This window comes from Triplophysa dalaica, chromosome 1 (assembly GCF_015846415.1).
Source record: "Triplophysa dalaica isolate WHDGS20190420 chromosome 1, ASM1584641v1, whole genome shotgun sequence".
NCBI classification, from domain to species: domain Eukaryota; kingdom Metazoa; phylum Chordata; class Actinopteri; order Cypriniformes; family Nemacheilidae; genus Triplophysa; species Triplophysa dalaica.
Window position 1 is genome coordinate 32,096,423 of NC_079542.1, and position 27,253 is coordinate 32,123,675.

Genomic DNA, 27,253 nt, shown 5'->3' on the forward strand with positions numbered 1-27,253 from the left:
CTCCAGGTTTGGTTAAATGAAACACATTGACTAGGAGCAATGATTAAACACACCGGCCAGAAAGTTATGTAGCAGCTCATTCCACACATGCCTGAAAAGAAGGGTCAAGTACACGGAAACAAGCAGAGAATGTCAAATGACACCCGAAGAAAGAAGATCTTTTATGCATTCCATCGGAGAGCTGAGCATAAGACGCAACATGAAGAAAATTTTCTGAAATTCATGAGTTTGTTCTAAATAAAGGACGAAAGGACTGAATCTCTGTTTTTCATAATGAGTTCCATGGTACGACGAATCACTTAGAGTCTGTCCTGTGATAGTTTTATCCTTCGGATTAGATGCACAACAACCATGCTGCTTTTCAAAATATTATACAAGAACAGACGTGAACAAAACAAAGGAGTCCTAGAATGCATTAGGATAGAATTGGTGCATAAACATTGTTGAAAATGTAAAACCTGTTCTGGGTCGGTCAGATTTGACTAATGTTACTTAAAGAGGGTAGTTCAAAAAGTCTTATTTCACAAAAAAATCTAATTTATTTACACTTTTAGAAAAAAAAGGTTCTTTGGGGTTCTATATAGAACCATAGGGTTCTTAGTTTCAAAGAACATTTTATGCCAAAAAGGTTCAATGCTATCCAAAAGGGTTCTATGGTTCTTTGGGCTCAACTTTGCTTCATGCATTTGGAGTATTGTGCCATAAATTTAATTGGCTTTTACATTGATTTTAGATGTTTTTTCAATAACAATCAAACTGTAAGATCGTAATTTCGTTTTTGACATAAAAGTAATGTCAAAACCTGTTTAAATTCCAATAGTCAAGAAGAGTCAAGTGCTTTGCGTCGGGTTAACAGAGACATTTCTGTTGCAAGTCAGACAAATTTTTGTGTTACATAAATTACATGTTACAACACATTTGTTAAATTATCTTGTGTCAGATTAGTTTGTGCACAAAATATCTATGGAATATGTTTCAAGTAACAGATAAATTATTTAAAACGAACAGTTTGAAACATTGTGGCAGCTAGCATTGAATAGACTTACAATACAAGTAAATAATGTTTTTTTATGTATTAGCCTTCATAGAACTGGACTACAGGTCTCAGCAAACTGTTTCAAAAACCAAAATGTCATTTAGCACTATTTGTTTGAACTTTTTAGTGGCTACAACAGACTTTCTATCCTGATTCCCAAATTGTACAACCATATTTATTATCAATTCAATTCAATTCAATTCAAGTTTATTTATATAGCGCTTTTCACAATGTGTATTGTTTCAAAGCAGCTTTACAGGGGCAAACAGGAAAAACAGATGAGTTAGAACACAGCACAGTGCATGGTGTTTATACAACGAGTAAGATCATTCTAATAAATAATATCTAATTTCTAAATAAATAAATAGATGAATGAATAAATATGTATTATGTATTATGAATTGCTTTAGCATGATGAACCTTGTGGTTATTGGTTTAATGTGAGTTTGTACATTTAAAGACTTACTAATATATGGTAAAAAAGCTCATATAAAAGGCCTGTGTTGTTTAACTAGTAAATTAACATATTGCTTAAATTCATAGATTATGTTTCATTTATTTTAGTGCACATACTCAGGAACAAATGTATAGTATAATGTATAGACTATGTAAGTCGCTTTGGATAAAAGCGTTTGCCAAATGCATTAATGTAAATGTATAACTTTATTTATGGGTGATATTCGTGTCATGTTTACAGTCATTAATATATTTTTTAATCAAACTGTTCCATTTAATGATTTTTTTTATTCTAAATGTTAGTCTACTGTGGTTTCTTAAGAGTGTATCAAATAAATATTTTTTTAAGAACAATTCAGGATATGTCCTCCAGAATCCATGAACATCTTTTTTTAAGATTTTCAGAATAAAGTTTGATTGTGAAGTACAGCTGACACTTCTTCACAACATTTCCACATTTTATTTCAAAAGTTACAAATACTTTTTTACAATATTTCAGTTTTTTTAAACGATGTTATAGGAAAAGCCCTCTTGATTTTGGGATGAAATACGACTGGGATGGTCTGACATTCACAGAGGAACTGTCTTTGGTGGAATTAGGGACATGTCTAAAAGAAGACAGTTCATCACTTTTGTGCAATGAAGCGATACACCTTCCGTTAAAAGTAAACCTAAACACCAACCATCCACCCTAAAACACAAAAATGACATGACTAAACGCTGTACTCACATTCCCCTGGTTTACAAAGCCATGTGTCTTGGCAATCCGGTCAGCTTCCTGCTCTCCCCCAGCTATGTGGACGGCCCACGTGTTCGTGAAAACCTTCTGTCCAATGGATGGTCGCGGCCCAGAGGTCACGAGAATCAGTAGTGTGCCGAGCGTCAATAAGGTCAGTCGGAGATCCATCAGAGATGATGGAAATAACCAAGGCATGAGCTGTTAATGTCACCAAGTCCCTCAGCACAGTGACCCACTGCGATACCTGAGCTGCTCAAGGCACATGTATGGAGAGAGCTCGGGATGAGCGCTGGATTCGTAAGGGTTCAGGAATCACCTGGGGAGGGAAAGAGACGCAGGGTTGCAGAGTGAATCATTTGAGGTAACACTTTAACAGTATAATTGAGGAAATGAATCGCAGACCAACTCTCTTGTAAAAAAAAAAAGGGCTGCACACCCAAGGCAATGTTTCGTTCTGCTGGTGGTGGATAAATGCAGGGCTTGAATGAAAATTAGTTCAAGGATTTAAGTTAGAGAAGATGGTATATTTAACTTGGCCTAATGAGATGATGATAGGTGCGTTTACATGGACCCATAATAACCCATTTAAACAATCCTTAGTTTGAATAATTCACATGTAACCACGTCAATTGAAAAAAATCACGATTATGAAGTTAATTAAATTAGTTTAAATTGTCTGTTCTTTTACAATGATCACAATTAATTGTGATACAAATTATCATAGATTTTTGTGATCTTCATTATATAATCGCCACAAATTATGGCAATTTAATATAATCCCAGACTGCAAAACTCAAGTGTTCAGAATCGACTGTAAACTGCATTTAAAGAGTAAATAATTTGTGATACTTAGGCGTGTCCAACAACAAGTTGTATACCTACATACAAGGTGTAAAAACACTTTCATTTTCTAATAATAGACAGTTATTATTACCTTACTTCCTGCCTGACTCTCAAATGATTTGTTCGTCGGTTCATCTTTCTAATCCCCTCCTTTCTGTCAGCCTAGTCTGATCGGTCTGATGTCTAGTCTGCTGTGATTAGTGTATCGCGTGCAACGTCGCAAATGGAACGTAGGCGGGCATTATGCGGACTGACCCGGAAAAGAAATCTGAACGGCAGACAACTTGTTCGCATGATTCAGAGTCGACTCTTTGATTGGTTTGTTTGGGCCTGGAGGGGAGGCCTAAAAAAGCCTAGCCATTGGTGACTTGAAGGAAGTAACTCTTTAATTACGGTTCTTATTTCATTCACACAGTTACTCTGTTAATAGATGAGTATCATTTGGAACCAAATGCTACTGACAAACTCAACCTTTATATTCAAGTTAAAGTCATCAGCTATAACACAAGGTTTTGCTTTCTGAAGGCTGTTGAAAAAAGTAAAGGTCCCTGTTCTTCAATAGTCATGTGACAAGTCATCATCCTTCACGATAAGACGCCAGAAAAGCGAATATTGAAGAGAGGACAGCTGACTTGTTCTGCCACTGTAAACTTGCATCAACTTCCACAACCGACTGCTTTTTACAGCAAAATCATCTTTCCACTCGTATGACTAAACAAACACTAAACGCAAGATTCATGTTGACTTTAGGCTCAACATGCACTAAAGCTAAGTCTTTGCATTAGGGCAGAAAGCAGCCAACTGTTATTTGATTGGGAGGGTGATTTGGCTTAAATCTAAATTAATTATTAAAAATTGACCGCATTATCTGACTCATTTACTTTATATACCACACACACACACTTTCAACTTCAAAGTTCTTTTCAAGTCTTTTTGTGTCTGTTCCGAATAAATAGGGTAGTGTCAACAGAACTCTCTGATGGTTTAAATCCAAGTACGGTAGGTGGAGCAATACATACTGAACCCAACCGACCTGTCCACACCCCTAATGGTTCATCCTAGATGGAAAAATATTATTTTTTCATGTACACAACAGAAGCAAAGGCCAAAAACAACTGTGCCATTTCATACAGGACAGGCCTTTTATTCTACGAGACAATGTGTGGGCTTCAAATGACATGTCCCTCTTTACTCACTCTTTGACACGCACAAACAATGTAATTATCACCATAACAATGTCAAAGAATGCAGTCAGCTCTGTACTTCATTGAAATAAAGACCTGTTCTACTACATGTTCTTACCGTCAGGGAAGTAAATTTACTGTATATTCTGAAACATAAATGGCCTTTCACAAAAACACCAATAAACTGAATTGATATGCTGTGCAAATACATCTAGGAACCTACGTGGCAATCTGTAAAGTTTTAATCAGCCTATTTCCTAATAGTTAAATGAAACCATACATATACTATAAACATTAACCGCCAGCATTTACCATGTTTAAAGTCCAAGCACAAACATTCATCAAGTCAAAAAAACACCACAAAGTCAGACAAATTAAATGTGTAATGAAAATCTAACAGAGAATGTGAATTACACAAATGAGTAACAAACAAACAATTTTCCAATCTAGTAAAATCATATCACCACACATTCATAAACGTTCTCAAAATCTGTAATCTTTGAAAAACTGAAATAACCAGACAAGAAGATATAATCATATGCTGAGAGATGATCGAGTCATAAAATTATCAACATTACAAGCAAAAAGTAAAGATCATGAGTGTTAACAGCTTTTTTGCTTAAATGGAAAGCCGCAAAATTACTGCACACGGCTTATCTCTCTAGTACAATTTGTCAGGAATGTTCTAACGTCTGTAATCATTATCTTTATCAAGTCAGGAGACTGAAAACAAACATAAAATACTCACTTGAGCCCGAGCGTGTCTCTAGCCCTGCCTAGGTCGGTTCGAAGCGAGAACTGCGTAACTTTCCTGACAGCGATTTAAACCTTTGCCAACCCTGATTTCTAAGTACACCCACATTCATGACATCACTATATGGTTAACACGTCAAAGGGAAAGAAAACCTGTGTAAAGGGCTGGAGGCATTAGAGACAAGAGAAAACCTGGTGCATTTGGATTCAAACAAGTCGACTGTTTCAGTCACTGCTGAGGGAAACATAAATTCTAACAGGCAGACCTTTTCTTGGAGGTAATGCGATCCGTTTTTCATTTCAAAACACAGAAGCGAACGCTCTTTTCCTGAGTAAGAGACAAGTTTCCTGGCGAGTCACAGCATAACACTGGAACTGGTAATGGCTGATACATGATGAATAAGAAGAACAAGTACATGGTCAATTTAACTTAAGAACGAGCCAAGGACCAGAGAAGACTTGGATCATTCATGTAACAGATTATGAATGCCAATTTGCTTTTAGACGGTTCATTTGTGGGACTATTACAGTGTTAAATTTCCATTTGACAAAAATAACAGCATCACTAAATATAAATTGCGGTTCAATAACTAGCATTTGTATTTGTGCACTCAAGCCCCATATAATTTTATTTATAAAATGTCAATGTAATTACATGATCTTGTGAATGTCAACATTGGCGTAATCTCTCTTCTGAACTATTTTTGTCATTACTTTTATTTAATCTGTCCCATTTGATTTTTTGATGTAGGAATTTATTGTACACTTTCCCATTTTCTTTTTCAGATTGACCACTGGTGTATTTCACTTTGAACAATATATCACTCTCAATTAATCTTTTACCAAACAAGCCTCTTTTTGACACGATGCACAATGCTCATTATGGACAATTTCTGCTTGCTTGTTATTGCAATTTGTGGCTCAAATTTCAAAATACATTTTCAGGGACACTGTTTATGCATGAAACTCTTTTGCTGTACGCAAAATTGCCAATTCTTCGGCCCGAGCAGATAAAATGTACGTCAACAAAGTTAATGTTGGTCATAAAAACTTTGTGGTTCACACTTTGCTAACAACAGGGAGCGAGTCAGAAGTCTACTTACTCTTCTACAAAACGATTGCAACCATACTGAAGGGGCAAGTAAACAAAGTATTTACTTCAAATTAAGACAAATGAATGTCTTACCTCAACAGCATCGGTTTCCTCTACTCTCCTCGTTCCTTGGACACAAGGTATATCCACTAAACAGCCTCAAAGCTGATATGAGCCTGCCCGGATTAAATAGAGTCCGAAGGGCAAAAGTTAGCTCGAGACGCCGATAAAGTAGTGTTTTAAAGACGACATGCACCTTCTTCGACACGATACACTGAACTGTCGTCGCTCAGTCTGACAGTGTAGAAGAGACGTATTAAGTCCACACGCACTCTCATCTGCTGTACAATAGAGAAACTTTACGATAGGTTTGCTCGCGCTGTGTCACGTAACGAGACGGTGAGGCGTCACTGAGTCCCGGTTCGTCTGAGCCGCCTCTGGACCGAGACACCGACATAGTTACAAAAGCATGTTTGAACGTTTAAAAACGACAGAACAAGTAAATAAACAGAGTGTAAAATATCTCCCTCCAAGCACTGGACCGGAGAGCTGGTCTACGTACTGCTTCTCAGGAAATACGTCACAGCACGCCATGAGAAGCGACGTCAAGACGCGCCCACTTAAGCAAAGGACGCCGTGTTCGGTTTTCTCGCGCCATCTTCTGGACGCACGCGCAGTTTACGTGCTGGGTGATTTGTCTTTATTTAAATAAAGTCATCAAGATGTAAAAATAAACATTGAAAAAATCAATAACAATACACTGGTAAATGTTACAAGCAAAGATCTTTAAAAAAATGTGTTCAAATTTAGGCATTATCCAACTATTTAAATATATAAATATGTAAAAGGCAAGCCAGTAAAACAACTATCATTAAATAACATTTATATTATTTCTAATAGAAAGATACACTCACATAGGCCTATTTTTTATAAATAATTCGTCACTGTAATGTATAGTACGTTTAGCACTGGACATTTTAAAGTAACGTTACAGGAAAAGAATGTTTAATTACTGTTAAACTTTTTATTTACCCAAAATGTAAAGACTGCCCATGACATTTTCCAGTCTTTAAGTACTCTTTTAATGCACATGCGCAGTTGCCTTCCCACGCAGTACATGTGGAGCTGCAGTTGCACAATCTTACCATTAACTTCGATCATTTGGTCACAGACGTAATCACGACGCTGTTTTTACATTGATTGTTTCTTGGTGGGCTTAGACGTGTTTGTTTTTCTTGTTTAAAAACAGCAACTTTCGAGTACGACGAAGCAAGACGACCTCTCAAGGCGAGATGCAAATGAGGCTAGTAAACGCGTCACTCCAGCGTTCATCAATTACCCACAGCTGGCTTAATGATGCAATTAATGAAGCTCCTGAAGCCCGTCACGCCAGCCGGGGTCATGTTTCAAAGTGTGTATTTCATTATTTTCCTTCTTGCTTGTCATTATTGTAATATTCAGGCATCGTTGCCTTAATCCCCAAAGGTCAGGCTGCTGTGCGTTTTATTTGTCAGGAGTCTGTGAATAAAGTATTTCAAAGAACAGAGCACTCATTATGAAGCCACACAGATTTTAGCATGCTGTAGGCCCTATTGCATTATAAATACATTAGAATGGAAGGAAAGCAGGCTTTAGGCGTCTGTCCTGTCTGTAATTCATGTATGAACTTTACCATTTAGATTTGTTTCAAAAAGTTTAAAACAAACACAAACCGATATTGTCTACAGGAAAATGTTTGGCTTGTTTATTTGTATAGTTTTAAGTGGCTGGGTGATCATCATCTCCATAACTATGTTCTTAAAACTAATAATGTCATAAAACATTAGTAGCTTTTATAAATGTGCATTTTGTTTCTGTAAGAGAAATCTTACTAGCATAAAATGTTTTTTTGTGTGCACATGCACATCCAGCTATTGCAGAATATGACTAATTTAATACAGAAGTGTTTATTTGTGAGTTAAATAAAGTAAAACTTCCATGCTTTGATGACATTCATCTTTCAGGCCATTTTGTGTTTGAGGTGACATTTAATTAAAAATGTAATAATTCAAGAAAGAGGAATAAATAAACAATTTTTTATAGTCTGTATGACAAATTCCACAATGCACAGACAAAAACCAATAAACACTCTGTTAAGCTGTCAGCACAATGCAGTGATGGAGCCTGATTCCTGCCTGTGGAGACAAATCTATTAGTATCACAGAGACATATATCAAATTCAAAAGAAAGAAATGTTTTCAGCTTTAAGCTACTTTAGCATATTAAATTGTAAATGGGGCCGAATTACAAATAACTACTACAAAAGCTGGTCTGGACTTGAGCAGTACTGCATACCTCTGTGCCCAAACATGAGTTCCCCTTCATATTGTGCCATGCCAAGCGCTTGTCTCTGCTCGCTGTCTAGTTCTGCCCACTGGTCTTCTGTCACTGCCCACGCTTGTTCAGGGCTCAGCCAAGACAGCTGCATTGCACTGAATACCACCTAGGAAGAAATGTAGGTTAAAACCTTTGAGCTATCATTGGAAAGACATTTAGATGTATTCAAATATTTCAGGCACCTCAAATCCTTATAACTATAACAACAGATTTATATGAAGACAAAACATCTGTCACTCACAGCCAATTTTCTTGGAGGTATCAGAGCTATTGCAGCTGATGTCAATCCTTCTATTTGCTCTTTGACGAGTGCAGACATTATCATATCGTCTAGCCCAGCTGAAAACAGTAAGTTGTCTTATTATGAGCTTACGTGTGGCAAAACAGTATTGTCCACTAAAATCATTGCAATGGAACCCTACTCAGTACCTGCCAATGTCCCAATCTCAGTAAAGACCTCAGAGCCCCAGCTACTGACTGGACCGAAGCCCAGATGATTGGATAGGCGTGATGTCAGCGTATCGGTCTGCTGCCCTGAACATGGCAGTGCGGTCTCCCTCAGAAACAAAGCAGCCACACTAATGGACACATATACAGCACAATGCTTTCAAGGCTTTTGATGGGAATTTCATTGCTTTTACCTGTGTAAATTGATCTCTTTCCTACCTTAGGTTGAACGGGTCTAGACGGGAAATTTCTGAAGAGGTCAAGCCACAAAGCAGATGTCCGAAGGAAACAAGCTCCAGCACACCAAGTTCTTCGGGTTTCCGTTTAAGTCGCCTCATTATGCCAAGAACAGCTGCTCTCATCTGTTAAAAAAAAACTACTATGAGTTTCTCTTTGTTTGTGCTCTCCTAATAATTTCACACAACTTGAAAACGCACTTTCTTAGCGTTCCATCCGTTGAGACTGCCAAGATTAGCTATCACAGCCAGATTGGACAAGTCAACAGCCTGTAGCTCTCTTTCACCCATTTCAGTCAATATACAGCCCAGTTCCAACACCCGTTCTGGTTTGAGAAGCCTCACTGGCTTATAAACCTAAAAGATAATGCTTGTTATATAAGACTGACTTAAGAATAGTTATAGTACTGGCACGACCACAAGTGTCTCAACTGGTCTGAGTTCCATCCAAAGTGCTTCACGTTGCTCTGCATCAAGCGTGCCATCCTGACCCATGAATTCAACACACTCCTTAAGCTCCCTCCTCTTCATTCGGTTCAGCTGATAGGGCCTCCATGCCGAGGGGAACGTTCCTATAATATCTGCACAGCTTGGAATGGGTCCTAATGAACAAATACTTACAATTTATCTTCCAAAGAGCTCATGATGTTGGACGGATTGTGAAAGTAAATACAGTTAATGTCTCACCTCTTCTCATCCACCATTGACCTCTGATAATCTTGTGAATGAGGCTGTTGATCGTGTCGGGTAGTCCTTTCAAATCAGAGCATGCTTTACCCACTTTGCTTTCTTTCCAAAGCCACTGGCTCATCAGGACCTGCTCAACTGTGTCTTTTTGTAAATCACCCTTGAAAGAAAATGTACAAGTTCACCATACCGTGTACCAATCTTTAGTTCAAAGAAAATGCCTGTGTCTGCCTTACCAGTGGTAGTGATTTTATCTGCCGAGGTGAAAGGGTAAACACAAGTCTACCCACATGCTCAACGTCCCCAACTGTCCATGTTTTCGGGTCCCTGCAAACAAATCAATTGTCCTGTTTTTCACCAAGCCCCAACCATGCTTGTGCAACATAAGTTCTTCGGTCAACTTCGTCAGCTATTAACAGTAGGTTTACAAGCTTAGACCAGTACCAAACCACCTCGATCCAGCATGGATCAGTCTTTTCAGCTGGGATCACAGCACTGATGAAACTAGTATTCCAGTTTCAGGACCTTGCTTTCACAATGATACATTACCAAAACTAGATAAGCATTTCACAGATTAAAGCAAGACTGATAGAGTAGTCGCCCAGCTTTATCAAGTCCATACAAGGACAAGGTTGAAAAAATGAAAATGTAACTAAATTGTTTTACCCCAGCATGCTCCTCTCTGTTAGCAAAGCTGATATTTGTCTGAAGGAATCAGAGGGCAGGCAATATTGTTTTAGCTCCTCCAGTCGAGGTTTGAGAGCCTCTCTATCAATGTCAGCTAACACCTCCCTGTCCAGAAAGGGCAGAAGAGGACCAAGCATGTCCATGGAGACCCCAGTGAGGCCATATTCAGAGATGCCCTATCGATAAACATGGGAACAATCGTAATTTTTTTTACAAATGTTGATTAGAGTCTGTATTATCATTCAACATTTTAAGTGATTTTGCACTTACAAGTACATCCATTGCTTTCTCAGCCAAGGCGGCCTGCTTATGTCGCGGTAGCTGCAAAAAGTCAATAAAGTGTTGTCGAAGGTAAGCCAGTACTCTTATAAGTGAGGAATTAGAAAGGTGCTCCATCATGGTCACCCTGTTAGACAAAATACAGAAATAAGACCCTACAAGTGAAGAAATGTGTCAATGATCTTTGCTAGTAGTATAAGGAATCTTACGGTAGGTTTGCAACAAATGTGGGTTCCAAGTTGTTAAGGTCTATGTCTGCCCGTTTCCGTAGCTCCATCACAACGCACATCCTCTGTTTAAACACATAATAAATGTTTGTAATATTCCGTTTTGGTTGCATGAGTGATTGCAATGTTACTTTCCCTGCCAAGATAAGTGATAAGTTGAATAACACGATAACGAAATGCACTGTTAGTATAACACATTATTTTAAGCGCCATGAGAAAATGTGACTCTACGGTTATATTACCGCACGTTGGTTAATCAAAATCGCTGCAATTTACATTTGGACAGAAAGTGCTTTTAGGTGTGATGTGTATAAACAAAGGATTGTATGTGGTATTCCTACCAAAGGAGGTCTGAGTCCTCCTGGCAATTTAGTGATAAACTGCAATAATTCAGTGAAGCCTGAGTCATTAACCCAAAGTCTCAGCCATTCACAGCTCATCCCGCCTGCAATACGACCTAAATCTCTTCATTAGAGAGAAACATTGTGCATTTGTTATTACATTTAAAAACGATGGAAATGCTATTCATAAAACCTCACACTTGGTGAGGCTGACTGACCACAATACTTCTGGTTTAAGGAATAGTTAATTAGAAAAATATATATTCTGTCATCATTTATTCATCGCCATCTCATTCAAAACCTGTAAGATTGTCTCCTTTGTGGAATTTAAGATCATTTGAGAAATGTCTTAGTGGTTTTGTATCCATACAGTGGACATCAATAGGGGCCAAAATATCTTGTGTTCTGCCAATGAAAAACTCACACAGGTTTGTAATGACATTGCAGTTTAAGAATTCTATACTGGGGACCAGTATCTAATCGAAAGCTGGTCCCTTTCAGGCGTTCGTTATAATGAGGAGTGACAATCTAGAAGTTTGCTAATGCTTGATATCACTTACAGTATTGATTCTCTTGTGATGTTCACGGTCCGATGAATCATTTTGAACAGCATTTGAGCCTGTTGTGTCAAATACAACAAGCAAGTCTGAGAAACTGGATAGCCCGGGCAGGTTGTATCTGATACACTTTTAGCTGAGACGACGTCTCTTTAATGTGAGCGATAATTAATTTATATTCTCCGGTGAGTGCTATTGTACCACAATAAGATCAATTTGCTTGATGGCTGTTGAGGGGCTCAGATTATTCATTTACTGAAAGGCTCCATTGAAGCATACTAGATAATCTGCCCAAGAACTCGAGATCATTTTTGCCCAGCCGAGTACAGAGCACTGAATGTCATGTGATCTAAACTGCTTCCTCTGTGTGTTAACAGCTGGTGTGGTGTTTTCAAACTCCTTTTTGCATTTGGGGGGTAAATAAATAGTCTGTTTCAGTCCATTTGATGACTAATACCTTACAATGACAGCTTGTGGGCTAGCATAAAAGCAAGTATCGGAAAATGTAGCGATATACAGTACATAAAATGTTAGACGTATACCTGTTGATGAGACCAGGGCATATACTTAAACAGAGATATGTGACGAAGAACTGTCTCTCCATCTAGATCATACAATAATTTCCTCAAGGAGACAAAAGGTATAAGACAATGTAACTGCTGTGTTACGTTTGCAGATCTGCGTTCCAGAACCTGCAAACAGACAGCATGTCTTATTCAAATGCACATGTTGTAATAAAAATTACTAAACAAAATCGGGTTCATCTTCAAATTACTTTGTACCTGTTGGAGTGCTAAAAGGACCATTGTCCGATGAGCAGGCTGAAGGTCAGATAGTAGTTGAGACCAACAGTGACAATCGGCTGTTTCAGTAGACTCGGATAAAACTAAGTTTTTCAAGACAGATGGCCCCAGACCTGAAAACAACGGCTTCAATCTGCAGAGGGTGTTGGCACTAAGCTAAACAAGATTGATGCCATGAACAGCTGTAAGACGGTTTGTATCATGATTGGATTCCCTTTACTGTAGATTGATTCAATGTATACTTACGTTAGTTTCCTCAGCTATTTTGTTTAGTATCTGGAATGCCTACATTGAAAGTAATGGAAAGGGTTGAAATGTATATGGCCAAAAAATATACTAACACCCACCATTATACTGTGCTTACCTGTGCAGGTGGGAAAGTGGGCACACCCGGCAAAGTTACAATATTCAATAACTCAACTGAGGACAGTGTCTCCAAGAATGAAGTCCCCATTTGTGGCAGAATCCCATGTAATGAGGCCAGTGCCGAAGCAGATAAGACGCTGCTGTTTAAAGATTTTAGAGCCATTCCAAGCCAGTGTGACAGCTGCGCAAGTAAGAAGTCTTTGTGGATACAGCATGGCACATTATAACAAAACGTTTGCTTTAAAAATAGTCCTATGTTAGGTATAAATATATGCTCACTCTGCCACTCCCACTAATGTGTCCCTCTGATACGCATCGTGCAAGCTGCTGCCACAGGGTGGATGAAAGTGTTAGTGAGGACAATAACTGCCGTAGATCCTCTGAATTCAGGTAACATATGAGAACTCCTAACCTGTTGTGAGAAACATGGTCTCATCATATGCATTTGTTATTGCAAATTGTCAAATGAGGCTAAACTTGATTTGTACCTTAATACAGTGTCACTTGTAAGATTCTTTCCCTTGTTGAAAACAGTACGTAGAACATGGTGCCCCCTTGTGGCATCCAGGCTGCTATTTCCCAACATCTCTATTAAGGGGGTGAGCTGTGGGGAACATTGTTTATAAAGATTGAAGTGAAAAATCTGTAAAGTGTGACTGACTCAGGCCCGGCTCCATATATGAGATGAAAGGTGGGTCAAGTGATTTTCAAGGTGGGCTAAGCTATATATAGCTATATATATTTTTTTTTGGCCTAAACTATGTACTATATACGAACTAGTACTACAAAAGTACTAATTAGTTTTTTCCTAAATTTTAACAGTTATTCCTAAATTATTATTTTTACATTCTTAAGTATATATTAACTTTTTTTGACATTTACATTTATTTTGCTTTTGAGTTACTTAAGATTTGATGAAAACATAAAAGAGCTAATCATATCACTATAATATTCAAAACATTAACTTTTTGCTCCTTTTAGAGAATGGGTCACAAACCCATGTTCAATCCATGTTATTGCTTTTTCATGAGCAAAAAGCACAAAATAAAGTTTTTTCCTCTCATGAAGCGTTATTCGGTGGAAAGGTCAGAACCATCACCCGTCGGGTGAACCGTTAATAATTGATGTAACGGACGGAATAATTCAGCTTTTCATCTGTGGTTCAGGAAATAATATGCACGGGCGGAACACGGATACAGCAGCCCAGACTATTTCGACTCACCTCAGCTGCTTTTACACGGTCCTGTGCTTATTTGAGTTCAAGCTCTGTCTGAAGAGCTGATTTCTAATGGCAGCGTTGATTATTGTAGCCGATCGCGTGCAACTGATGGACAGCTTTGACTCATTCTTATCACAATTTAAGTATAAGCTCATGCTCCTGCTTTTCTGCATTAAGTTTTATTTAGCCTTGATGGCAGCAATCAGCTTTGGTATAATTTTACATGAAAAAGGTGAGGAAAACTTGTTAATATAACATGAACAATACAGGCTATATTAACGCATGAATCAAAACACATTTCGTTAATCACTCATCAAATTGTATAGTTATAGCTATATAAAATTGCTACTATTAGCTAACAATAAATAAATAAAATGTGGATTCAGTATGGTTGTCTCTCCCGAAACACTGCCATATTGAGTTACTACATGTTTACAAATAATTTACACAGGAATTCCTAATATTTTGTTACTTGTGAAGTTAGAAAATAAATGGTTTTGTCTACATCATGTAGATTTAATGCGGGGGCAGTTAGGGACGTGGCATTTTTATCAAAAGGGTTGGGTCGGGTACGAAATTGAATTAGTGTTGCTGTCTGATGTCGGGTGTTCTTTTAATTACTGTGGGTGAGGGTTTATCAAACAGGGCAGGTGCAGAACTCTGACGCAGAGACCCGCCACGTCTGTTCACTGCAATGGAACAGTTTTATCACAGCAACAGCGGTTCACGGATCCCTCTCTCTCCTTGGCTCCGGGTGGAGGCAGGATGTACAAAACTTTTGATAAGGTGGGCATAGCCCACCCTGGCCCCCCGGGGAGCCAGGCCTGCTCTGACTGAGGAATTACTTACTTGCTGACATGTAAGCTGCTGAAAGTGACTGACTGGGAGATGTGGAAGCAGAGGCAGAATAGAACTGAGGAAGGGTGGCGGCCAAGAAGGGACATCTCCAGCTACATTGGACTGCAACAGCCGGTTTACAAAGGCCTGTTTCTGTGGGGACTTCATCTCCGAGCTGTGATCACTAATGGCCATCAGTCTGGAATAAAATGAGGCCATTGGCCATTCTGATTAGAGGGTTAAATCATACCACGTTTAGGCCTGGTTTCACAGAAAAGGCTTAGTTTAAGCCAGGAGGACTATGCCTTGGTTGGATTAGAATATTTGAGTCACTTTTATAAAAACACTTTAGAAAGAAACATTACGTATGTGCATCTTTAGACAAAACAATGGCACTGACATATTTTACGATATGTTAGAGCATGTTATTTTCAGCTGAGACAGCTCAAACATTCATAGAAGTCTGGGACTAGCCTTAAGCCTTGTCTATGAAACCTGGACATATTATGCATCAGTTTAATCCACTTACACACTTTCATTGACCATAAGAGATGCAGGAAAGGTCATAATGTCAGAGACAGACATGTACGGTATGAACTGGGAGAGGTCAATAAAGAGTTCTGGTGTGACACGTGGAAACTTGTGAATGAAAGCAGCTGTCATGGTCTCCATGGCTTCTTGTTCCTCTGGAGAGACCTGTGAATGAAACCAATCAGTTATTTGCAAGGTTGGCAATCTGAGTCAATAATGTTGATAAATTGTAAATAATTGTCTGTTTACTCCAAAGAGCTGGCTACACATTATGGAGCCACATCCCCTTAAATTACTTGCAGAAAACAGTTTTACCTGCATGGTTTCCACTTGAATCTGATCCCAACTCTGATGAACATAGGAAAGGAATCGTTTTACGGCATCTTTTTCTGCTGACAGTACGACACTGCGAATTCTATCCCTGGGCATCTGTAGGTACTCCTTAAAGAATATCTATCTATGCATTAGATGTAATGATGACAAACAAATAATACCATTTTGGAGAACCCAGTGTTTAGCTAAATACTTAAAATACATTCAGAGAGCAAGAGTTATACCTGCATCAAAAACCGTAAAGCAGAAGAATTGACCTCCCTCTGAATCAGGTCCCACAGGACAGGCTGCTGGGGAGAAAAGCCTTTGAAATGGAATGCATCAAACTTTATAACTGAGATGAATTATTAGAGTAATAAGATGAAACCATAGCAATGCTTAACATACACTGAAACAGCTTAAAAGATCTTCTTTAAGGGATGAGTTTTGCTCCCTCTTGAGGAAGATGCCAACAGTGTGAAGAACACTCATGGATGCATCTGGCCGTAGTGTTGCCCAGAAGGAAGCATTGTCCTGGAGGCTAGACAGTAGAATAGCCTGGCTGAGCCCTTGACGCACCTCTTTTTCTCCCTCCTCCAAACCTTCAGAAAGTCCCACCACATAGTCTAAAACTTGCAGCACATAGCTCACAGTAGCTAACCAGCCTGTGCGTTCATCCACTACACCCTCACATAGGGTGAGCTGATGAATGGCTTCCTGTAGAATCGGCAAGGGGTTGACACAAAGTTGAGAGGTGTCAAAGTCATATGGGGCTGGAAGCATGTCAAACAGTTGCTGAAGGACACACTTGCTGTCCTGTTTCTCATTAGAGTTCAGACAGTATTCTAAAAAAGAAGGCTGCTGTTGGACCAGCATGAGGTACAGTGTGTTATTTTTGCAAATAAAATCCTTCAGACCATCAGTAGTTCTGCAAAGCTCAGAGGTGGTGGAGTTAATAAAATGTTCTATCTTCCAGTTTGAGTAGTCACAGAGTCTGTCTTTGGACCCACTGTAGGAGTGAATGGGGTTGACCTTAGAGCAGTACTCCGCTGCCCAGGTCCCATCTTGGGGTACTTGCGATGACTCGTTACCACACAGAGAGGCAATGAGGGCTGTGTTATTGGGCAGAAAACATTTTCTGAAATCCAGAGCAGTGATAGTTTTGCTGCTCAGCAGGGCTAAGCAGTTCTCCGTGGCATCTGGATGAGATACCCCAGAAACATCTGTGGAGAGCTGAAGACAGATGTCATCGATGCTTGTGAGGTTTATGAACTGGTAATCCCTAGCAGCTTCTTCCTGAGTAAACACAAAGTAAAGACATTAATATTAAAAACTGTAGGATGTTTAGTGGAATTATGCAAAAAAATTGTTCACAGTACCTGATGAGCATGTTCCAACCAAAATGTAGAGTTGGCACACACTGTTTTGTTAAACTCGTGAGCAAAGAATTCGCTACAAACATGAACCCATAAAAAATCCTGCTCTGCGGCAGAGAGGTACCAAGCTGCGTCAGAGCAGGTTGCATGGAGGTCTATCCCTAAATGGCTGACTTCAGGGTCCTTTGAGCCGTCGTTTCCCTCGAAAAGAGTACAGTACAGAAAGACTGTAAAATTTGAAACCCCTGTGAGACCAGGTATAGTGTCATTACAAGCAGCTTCTAGAATTTCATCAGAAGGTGAAAGGTCCAGGTCGCCAAGCCCATAGACATTCAGCGGATGCTGGTGTTGTCTAGAACTTCCAGATGATAGTTGTTGTTGCTTCAACGTCTTTTTTCTCTCTTCTGAAGAAGGGCAGGACATGAAAGATGGCCTGCTGGGTAAACCCTCTGAGCGGAAACCCATTGCTTGAGCGTTCCATGTCAAGTTATGTCTAATACCCCTGTATCAAAAAGGAGGGATTAAAGGACTTGATTTTAAATAAGTTTACACATAAATGAGTTTAAAACGATAAACTGTTTCTCATGACACTTACCACAAAATCAGTTGTCTGAGGTCACCTTTACAAAGAAACAAACGTGAATGGAAAATTTTAGAGTGGATGGTTCATACAAATCACAGATAATCATAGAAGATTATTTAATGAGGAAATGGAGAGGCAGCCACTGTATTATACAATTGAACCTGGTGTAATTGCATACCCGAGCACATAGTACCAGGAGTGTATGGTTACCAACATAAACAAAGAAAGGGGAGATTATCCAGGCTACAGCATTTAGTGTAACAAAGATCTGGTTTATGACTATCATGGCCATTGTGATTTTAATAGTGAGCCATAGCTATCATACAGCATATACTGTACAGCAAAAAGTAGCAAATTATTCTATTTTACAGGTAAACTGTTATATGTGTTACAGACTTTAGAGTCTACATCTGTGCTTTACTTGCCTACTGAACATCTTCCATGATGACTGTACTGTGGTTCTCCAACCATGGTGCTCACATCATCCAGCAGTGCCTTGGTCATATGCAACACTTTTCGTCTCAGATTACCATACACCCTGCGGCCAACATTGTGCAGGAATCCATGTCTTAGGTTATCCAAACCCTGCAGGAGGGCAGGATTACGCTCTGCAAACTGTACTGCCCTTTCTCCTGCATTTGACCTTGACAAAGCCTGGAGGAGCAGTGCTTGCATAGAAGCAAGACTCTCTGAATCAGTGCCTGTTTGGTTCAGCAAGAGTTGCTCTTGACGTAGCACCTCAGGTGGCACTAGGAACGGCTTAAAACGTCCCGTGGAGAGAGATGCGTCTCTTTGACTGTTTTCCACACTTAAAGGGTGTAGACTGACTACAGGCTTCCAGTTTCTGGTTTCCATAAAGCTGAGGAGCTGCTGCATCCAGCTCAGATTGATGGCACAGTCATTTCGTCCTTTCAGGACACAGATGAAACCCTGTAGACCTAGAACAGCTTGGCTGTAAGTCCCGCTAACCAAAGCTTGTAGAACAGTTTCGAGCAAAGCGCTGATGGTCTTCCAGTTCTGGGAAACAAAAGTCAAGATGGGTTTTTGTGGCTGCTGCTCGGTAAGGGTCAAAATGCTTTGAATTAACCCTAGGAGCCCATCCCAGTGTGGGCTGCCTCTGAGAGACAGAAACAGATCTTGAAGCTTGAAACTGGGTCGTGGTGGAGTTTTGTCATCCCATATTCCAAGTGATGTTTCCCTTCCAGTTTGAAGCAAAGTGTAGAGCAGGTTCGCCCAAAACTGGTCATCGCTGGAAGGTTGCGGTTGATCGTCTAACTCTGCACTCATCTCTTGCAAGTACATGGAGATGTTATAAAGAAATCCTGAGAGTCTGTTTCGATCAAAGGCCTTATTTAGAGATGGTAGACCTGTGGATTTTCTTGGCAAGAAACCTAGAGACTTGAGACTTCCCATAATGCTCCTCACTATGGAATGAATTTGTTGATCTTGCTGTCTTTCTACAGGTGGCTGTGTCTTGTGAGGGTTCCAGCCTCCAATTTTTTTCCATATCCCAACCAGTTCTTTAAAAATGGCTTCCTTCTGGTCTTCCTTTTCACTCACTAGGTTTTGGTAAAAGCAAAATTTTGAACATTTGGAAAACATTTGAATCATTGATAGTACCAAAAGACAAAACGAAGAGCTAATGTTGTCTTACCTCCATTAATCGCCACTTGTCCCAGTAAAAGCAAAATCAGAACAATTCCTAACTTGGCCATCCTTAAATCCATTGACAAGGTAACGAGGACAAACTCATTTTGTTAAATTTTTTAAAACTGTGGCTGCATTAGGGTTCCTTTAGTAGCTGTCGGAGACACTCAGAGAGTAAAGTGTCGCACTGTGCAGTGCACATAAAACCTTAATGACCATTCACTCTCTCTTGGCTAAATTTTCACAAAGAAAAGCTTACCACTTTAATTCAATAATATTAACTTACAGGCTGTTTGGTTTATATTGTACTGAATTCTACAGATTTGCCTTATATAATTAAACATATTTGTTTTGTACGACACCTTCAGGTAAATTAGACAGAAAAAAAGCATTATTTGAATACTTACGTACTAGCGATTAATAGTATTGAATCCTTGCCAAATCATTGCAAAGAGAAAATAGGTTGAATGTGTCATAAATTGACCATGTTATTTCCACAATTACTGTCCTCTGACTTTCTGTATTCCCCCTCTCTCTCCTTCTTTCCCTCTTTTTCTCTCTCTCTCTCTTTTAGCATTTGTCACTTTGTGATCTGTTCCCCCTCCCAGTCTTTGAGATTCAATTGTATCAAGTAAAGCAGCTTCGTGTTTCAGCGACATGGTCCCGTCATGTGCCAGCTGACTGTGCTGGAGTCAGAGGGCAGAGGCAGTGATGTAATATGAGAAAAGAGAAAGGCCAAGAAACTTTAAGAGGGTTTACTCTTGTATCACAATGTAATTTCATAGTAATTAACATTAACGTAGTTACAAAGGTAGGTCATCATTGAGGCTAAAAGGGCCGCTGCAGATATACAGTAGATAATGAACATGAACTATGTATTTCAAGCTGTGAAAAATATGAATCTTGTTAAAAGCTTGTTGAAACAAATATGTTTCAAATCTGTTGATGGGATCAGTGTAATACAATTTGATGTCTTTCAAAAATATATTTACATTTGTTAATACAAACTTTGTTTTGATTTAATCACTACAATCCCTTTTCAATTCCTCTCAGTTCAGTATGACACATCTCATGGGCAGTTTTCCCGCAAGCCTACACTTGAACAAACAAAGTTACCCTTCAACACTAGACAGTGTCCTTTTGAGTATTGTTTTACTTCTGTGGCAGCCAGCAGGTCGCCTACAGCTGTCATAAAACAAAACATCCCTGAGCCACCATCAGCAGAGAATCAGGCCCTTCACTGATGTTTGAAATCATCTCGCTCTTGTCACGGCCTGTCTGCCGCACCTGAAACCCGAGTGAGATGAGTGAAAGGCCCCGTACAGGCTCCCCACAAGCCCTTTAATTCTGTGTTGCTGTCGCCTGTAGCGGAACAATAACTTCCTCTTGTATTATTGATGCCTGAGGGAGCGGCAGTCAGTCAACAGTGTGGAGCTCAGTTGGCTGCAGGAATATTAAATGAGAAACTTTACTCTCCAACTCAAATCGCACACAGCAGTGAGCTTGTTTTTTGATCTGTATGACTTTGATGACTAAGGTGGAGACTCGAGTCATTTTGAGAATTACTGGATGAAAATGTTGTTTAAAAGCAATTAGTCTTGTTGAGATTAAGCACTGTATAGATCCATTGTTGGCCAACTCAAGTTATTATTCCCCTCTTTACATTTAAATGTAGTCATTTAGCAGATTACACATGAGAAACATCTCAAGTTTGACATATAAGAGCTGATATCTGCACTTACACTACCAAGATAAAGTCCTGTAGAATTTCGTCATTTTAACAATGTAACACTTTATTATAACACCTTCTCTGAACTGTCTTGAAATGCATGTCTGTTTGATGCATTGACAACTGGGAGGCTCAAAGATGACATATTTTTTGAGAGTTTGCATTTTAGGACTTCTGGTTCCATGGCCCTAATGTCAATGCGTTTTACGAATGGGTTTTTGGTAAATCGCCTGAAATAAGGTCTGTGATTAATAAAACCTCTAAATATTTTCACGTTTCATTCGATGACATAAAAAACACCAGATCACCCGCTTGTAATTTTTTAAAGCCTTATTGTGTCTTAAAAACGGCTGTTGCTGTCAAGTAGCTAAATGCAACGACTTCCATTGGCTGGGACGTTAGACATTATCACACATACAAAGGTCACAAATGATGCAACATGGGCACAAATCCTTAAAGCATAGATGCAGATTCATTCACATAGTAACAACTTACCAGGGAACACATTTTTAATAAAGTTTGAAAGGTTTCGGAGAATTGGTGGTGTTGACGTTGGTTTTGTACAACCTTAAAGTCAACATGAAACGATGTTACGATTGACTTCTTTTCCAAATAGTGCCGTGTATCCGAGTGAAACGGCTTCTGAAATAAGAAACAACTGTAGGGCAGCACTTTATTTTGCCCTTCCCTATTTGAATGGTTTGTTGTAAGTTGGGCCTGGAGGGGAGGGCTCAAAATGCCAGGCCCGTGGACAGTGAGTATAGTCCCACCTCTTTTTGTTGCTGATGTCATGTGGTGAAGAGTTGTTGTTGAGAGGGGGTGAGGAACTCAGTGTTTTTGATAAAAGTGCAAATAAAATAAAATTGTGTGGACAGAAAAATCAATTATAAAAATCACTGCCATTCTGGTTAATGAATCATCATTAAAACTCAATTTAAGAAAATTGGTAATAGGTTATAAAAATCATGCTCAATACTGGTAATACTGGTTTAATAAAAGCACTCTGAGATATATAGAAACTGTGACGTTTACAGCTGATCACTTATTGGTCCATTGGGCAGGCGAAAAAAAAGATAATAAATAAACCTATTAAGGAATACACATTTGAAACAAAGGCACACGGAAAGAGGAGATATTGTTATTGATGTTCTGTAACTCAATCAAGTCGTTGATAATAAAAATCAATCAAGCAACATGATAATGGGAGCATCATCCTTTTGTCTAGTCAACAGTTCAAGTTGCCTCTCTAAAATAAATGTAATTGACATAAAAGCATTGCACATGACATCTCAACTTTACGTAACCGCTGATATGAGTAGTTCCTCCAGTCACAAGACAGTCATGTGCAGTTTAGTCACAACGGGAACCTCGAACTCCATGTCCCCTCATCGCACTTTCCATTGAAGTTACCAAAGTTTACGACAGGGGGCGCTCGAAGGCTCAGAAAATTACACAAATTCAAATTACGGCGATTTGTCTGGTTGTAAACATTTATTCATGAATAATTGTTTGCCATTTTAAAAACGGACAAATCAGCAACGTAAGATGTTCAGTAAGTCAATCGAGTAAATCAATAAAAAGCTGGACTACAAAAGACGCAATACCAAAGACTGTATTCTCAACAAGACTGCAGGTATATTACTATGTGATTGTGGAAAAGTGCAACGCTCTGGGGACAATCATCAAAATTTATTTTATCTATTTTTCAGTTGATATCAACTGTTATATTGGCAGGTACAATGTTGTTTTTTGTCAAATATATCGCTTTCCCCCATAAGATAAGGCTTTGTCTTGCGCGACTGAAATAGCCGACTGTGCCTCGAGTATGATGACTTTCCTTCGAATGTCTTGACGTGTACGTCACAGTACGTGGGGCGGGGCGAAGCAGTGACGGGGCGCGTAGTGGCTAGTCATCGGAGGATAAACATACCAGAGTGAAAACTGACCAGAATGAACCTACTGATCTATTAAATATCCTAAACATGGGGCTCATCATTCTAAGCCAACTCCATATGATTGTGTGTTCATTTATATTTTATTAATCCGTTGTTGTCAGTGTTTTTAAAATGATGGAGTTCCTGCTGCAGGTCAAAGTTGGAGCTTTGGTAGGGTTGCTCTTTTTAACCCTGCTTTTTGGACTCATCCCTGCGCGAATGAAGTGGTTTCATGACACAAGCGGAACAGGTAAACTCGTCATTTTAAATCCCGAACATACGTGTTTGTTTGGGATTTTCAGTTTTTCTTTTAGCCCTCCTAACACAATCACGGTTCTGCATGTATGTGTGTATATGTCGCGTATATACCTGTACACGTGATCATGCATGTGACCTTTCGTGTGTTTCAGATATGTTTATGTTTGTATGGATGAATTATGTATAGAACGTATGGCTCTGGTCAGACACATCAGAGTCACATGATAAGAATGGAGCTGAAAGACACTATGTGTAGCGTTAGAGCAAGAAGTTACACTTACAGATTTTTGTCATGGAGGAAGTGAAACTGCTCTTTTAATGTGCTGCTTAAGCAAACAATGCTGCTAAACATGATTTCTAACAAAAAGGAGAACAAATAACACAGCAATAGCTTCATAGGATAAAATATAATACGTAAAATTAAAGTAATAGTATTTTTTTAATGCATGTGACGTTACACAGTAAGATATCAAAGACATCGACTTGTTCATTCAGCAACAGATGTGTTTCAGTGTGTTAAGGATTGTGTCTTTCACACATTAATGAGCCGTCAAAATTTTAGGTGTATAAAATGTCATCAGCACTTTGTTTAGGTCATTTTTAAAGGGACAGTTCACCCAGAAATGACCATTCTTTCTTCATTTATTCGCCCTCATGTCGTTCCAAACCTGTGTGACTTTCTTTCTTCTGCACAACACAAAATAATATATTTTGAAGAACGCCGATAACCTTACAACATCGTCTTCCAATAAAACCACTGAAACATTTCTCAAAATATCTTATTCTGTGTTCCACTGAAAAAAAGAGTCATAAACAGGTTTTGAACGGCATGGCGGTGAGTAAATGATGACGGAATTTTTGTATTTGGCTTTAACTTGTAGTGCTCTGCTAAGCTTAATGAAATAGTAGTGAAACTTTTATTTAAAAAAAACATTGCAGCAATGACAGTAATGGTATCATTTATCAATGTGTTGTGTGTTTGCGTTGTGTTTCTCTGCAGAAATCCACAAGGCCGTGCTGAGTTTCGTGAGTTGTTTTGCGGGAGGTGTCTTCCTATCTGCCTGTTTATTAGACATTATCCCGGACTACCTGTCTGACATACAGAAAGAACTGCAAATACGAGGCCTTGATGTGAGTGCGTCTTTTTTGTTTTGTTTACTGGAAAGATGTATTCATTCTTATGCCAACCCTGATGTATGAATTGTTTTGGTCAGGTAAAGGGAAAGTTCACCCAAAAATGAAAATTCTGTCATAAATTACTCAACTGAGATTTGTGGGGCACCATTGACTACGATAGTAGAAATGTTCTTTCGTATATCTTCTTTTGTGTTCAACGCAAATTTTTACAATCATTTTTTCTACCATGGTATTCAATGATTTACTTGAGGTTACGTGAATCTTGACAGATTTTTTTGGGGCGGGGTGAAATGTCCCTTTTAATGAAGTTCACTGAATTAAGCCGCTGAATAGTTAGTATTTTTGTTAGTCGAAACTAACAAAAAAATTCCCAATATGGCAGATATTTTCCTTTTCATTTGTTTTTTATGGAGCCCTTCAAAACTGACTCGTTTTCAATATTTCTGATTCTCCTCATCCACCAGAATGGCTTTCCGCTGGCAGAGTTCATCATGGCATGCGGCTTCTTCATGGTCCTTATCCTGGAGAAGGTAGTCATGAGCTTCAGGGAGGCTCACAGAGAAGAAGAGAGGTCCCCTCTGTTAGCCCCGGCGGGCCACGGGCACGCTGACGGACATCACTCGCTGAACGACCTGGAGGGGAGCGGCCACCACGTCCACGTGGACAGGCACGCTCACTCGTCCTTCCGTTCCTTCATGCTCTTCCTGTCTCTCTCTCTCCACTCTGTGTTTGAGGGCTTGGCCATCGGCCTGCAGACCACAGACACCAAGGTGATTGAATCGGGTCTTCTCGGCGTTTCTCGATGCTGACCTTGCAAGATGCATGATAAGGTTGTGGGTTCAAGTGTTTATAGCGTTAACAGTTAAGGAATGCCGTTTACACTTACTCACAGCATTGTGACTTTAAATCAGCCAAGTTTCGCAAGGTTTTATCTCTGTTCAGACATTGATCTGTTAGCTTGAGAAGTTTCACATGTCATCATTTAATGCAACAAGTGGCATGGGTTCAGGGTCGGGACTAGCCTTTCTTCCACACTGCACCTTTAAATAACAAGGGGGTTTTCCAATGAAAAAAAATTGAATCTCTTTAAAGGGATGATTCACCCAAAAATGAAGATTCTGTCATTTACCCTCAGATTGTTCCAAACCTGTATATATGTCATGTCCTGCTAAACAAAAAGAAAGATATTTGGAAGAATGTCAGTATCAAAACAGATCTCATCCTCTATTTATAGCCATAGTAGGAAAAATAAATACTCTTTGTAAAGAAAAAATCTTTCTATGTGTTTAGCAGAACTAAAACATTTAAACAGCTTTGGAACAATCTGAGGGTGAGTAAATGACGACCGTATTTTCCTTGTTGGGTGAACTGTCCCTTTAATATCTAAATTTTTGCTCTTAGACATTATTTTCGTCGACAATTGCATTATAAGGACAGCAAATGGAAATCTCTTCCCTGAAAAAGAGCCAGAAAGTATTTTAATTTCATTCATTCCTCAACAGGTGTTGGAGATCTGCATCGCTATCCTGGTCCACAAAAGCATCATCGTCTTCAGTCTGTCGGTGAAGCTGGTTCAGAGCGAGGTCAAGCCCATGTGGGTTGTTTTGTACGTGACGGTCTTCGCCATGATGTCTCCCCTCGGCATCGGGATCGGCATCATTGTGATCGAGGCCGAGCTGGAGGCCGGAGCGTTCATCCAAGCGGTGCTGGAGGGGCTGGCGGCCGGAACGTTCATCTACATCACATTCCTGGAGATCCTTCCACATGAGCTGAACTCCCCGGAGCGACCGCTGCTCAAGGTTCTGTTCCTCCTCTGTGGTTTCTCAGTAATGGCCGCCCTAAGTTTCATGGGATGAGAGACGCTTTTATATTTCGAACTGTGTTCGACAAAGAACGCTTGAGGAGATCGAGCTCGGCGGGATGTGACTTTCAAACGGCTCGTGATTTCAGTCATCTTGTTTTACAAAGAGCTTGTTTCAAAAAATTATGTTTCAAAAAGTATTTTTAATTGACTTTTATAAAGCACACTTTGAGGAAAACATGCACACGACTTGGGGTAAAATATTTTTACTTGAAATTCGGATTTCACTTTTTCACTGTGATTCAGATTGTTTGTGTATTCACTTTCAGATATTCTGTACAAATAACTGACATATTTTTCAATCATGTTTCTGCATTTCATCACTAACTTTTTGTTCCTCCTACATGTGCCACATTACCTGTCAGTTTGACTGAACATACTGAAGTCTGCACGGTTGATTCTCTATAAACATTTTATAAGATTTCACCAAAAATACAAAGATGGAACTCAGCTGCCAAAACAGATTTTCTCTTAAATCATATTAAAGTGTGATTCATTTTTTTATTGAATTTCAAATATAGAAAGCGTACTACAAACACATTAATGAACATTTAAAAAATGTTGAATTAACATGCAGTTTTATTGCATGTGCCTTTTTACAGGATTAATGACATCTGTGTTAAACACTATCAGTAAATCTGGGTTTGCGTGCTATTGTCTGTAGTAGTTATGTTTTTTAACATGTTTCTGACAATCAAGTAAAAACAAGTAAAACCTAA

The 27,253-nt window shown here is 39.1% G+C and overlaps 3 protein-coding genes across 4 annotated transcripts in view; 1 reads left to right on the forward strand and 2 right to left on the reverse strand.

The window, feature by feature from the left end:
* furina (furin (paired basic amino acid cleaving enzyme) a) overlaps positions 1–6,354 on the reverse strand; it is a 76,635-nt gene extending 70,281 nt beyond the window's left edge. Inside the window, exons 1-2 of one of the 2 annotated variants that reach the window (XM_056758097.1) lie at positions 6,198–6,354; positions 2,223–2,547 (exon numbers count right to left, since the gene is read on the reverse strand). In XM_056758097.1, the coding sequence (XP_056614075.1) occupies positions 2,223–2,426 (204 nt within the window). In that variant the 5' untranslated portion in view covers positions 2,427–2,547; positions 6,198–6,354. Of the gene's footprint in view, positions 1–2,222; positions 2,548–5,006; positions 5,152–6,197 lie in introns of those variants that run through there. The other variant, XM_056758089.1, reaches the window with a different exon arrangement.
* A 1,826-nt stretch (positions 6,355–8,180) lies between these two features.
* LOC130417573 (stereocilin) lies at positions 8,181–20,107 on the reverse strand. The gene is made up of 30 exons (XM_056743215.1): positions 20,023–20,107; positions 19,623–19,802; positions 18,394–19,527; positions 17,981–18,005; positions 17,389–17,887; positions 16,418–17,305; positions 16,255–16,317; positions 16,013–16,138; positions 15,696–15,862; positions 15,179–15,365; positions 13,599–13,714; positions 13,390–13,522; positions 13,109–13,291; positions 12,991–13,029; positions 12,724–12,900; positions 12,484–12,633; positions 11,945–12,003; positions 11,385–11,508; positions 11,026–11,108; positions 10,808–10,943; positions 10,517–10,713; positions 10,087–10,177; positions 9,851–10,010; positions 9,596–9,765; positions 9,365–9,520; positions 9,147–9,289; positions 8,910–9,058; positions 8,722–8,819; positions 8,439–8,586; positions 8,181–8,278 (listed from the first exon to the last, which is right to left on the reverse strand). The coding sequence occupies exons 2-30, from the start codon at positions 19,693–19,695 to the stop codon at positions 8,181–8,183; spliced, it is 5,772 nt and encodes a 1,923-aa protein (XP_056599193.1). The 5' UTR covers positions 19,696–19,802; positions 20,023–20,107.
* Positions 20,108–23,231: 3,124 nt separating this feature from the next.
* On the forward strand, positions 23,232–27,253 carry slc39a1 (solute carrier family 39 member 1). Its single transcript, XM_056749456.1, has 4 exons — positions 23,232–23,528; positions 24,537–24,667; positions 25,138–25,443; positions 26,176–27,253. Exons 1-4 carry the CDS (start codon positions 23,411–23,413, stop codon positions 26,527–26,529), a joined length of 909 nt encoding a protein of 302 aa, XP_056605434.1. The 5' UTR covers positions 23,232–23,410; the 3' UTR covers positions 26,530–27,253.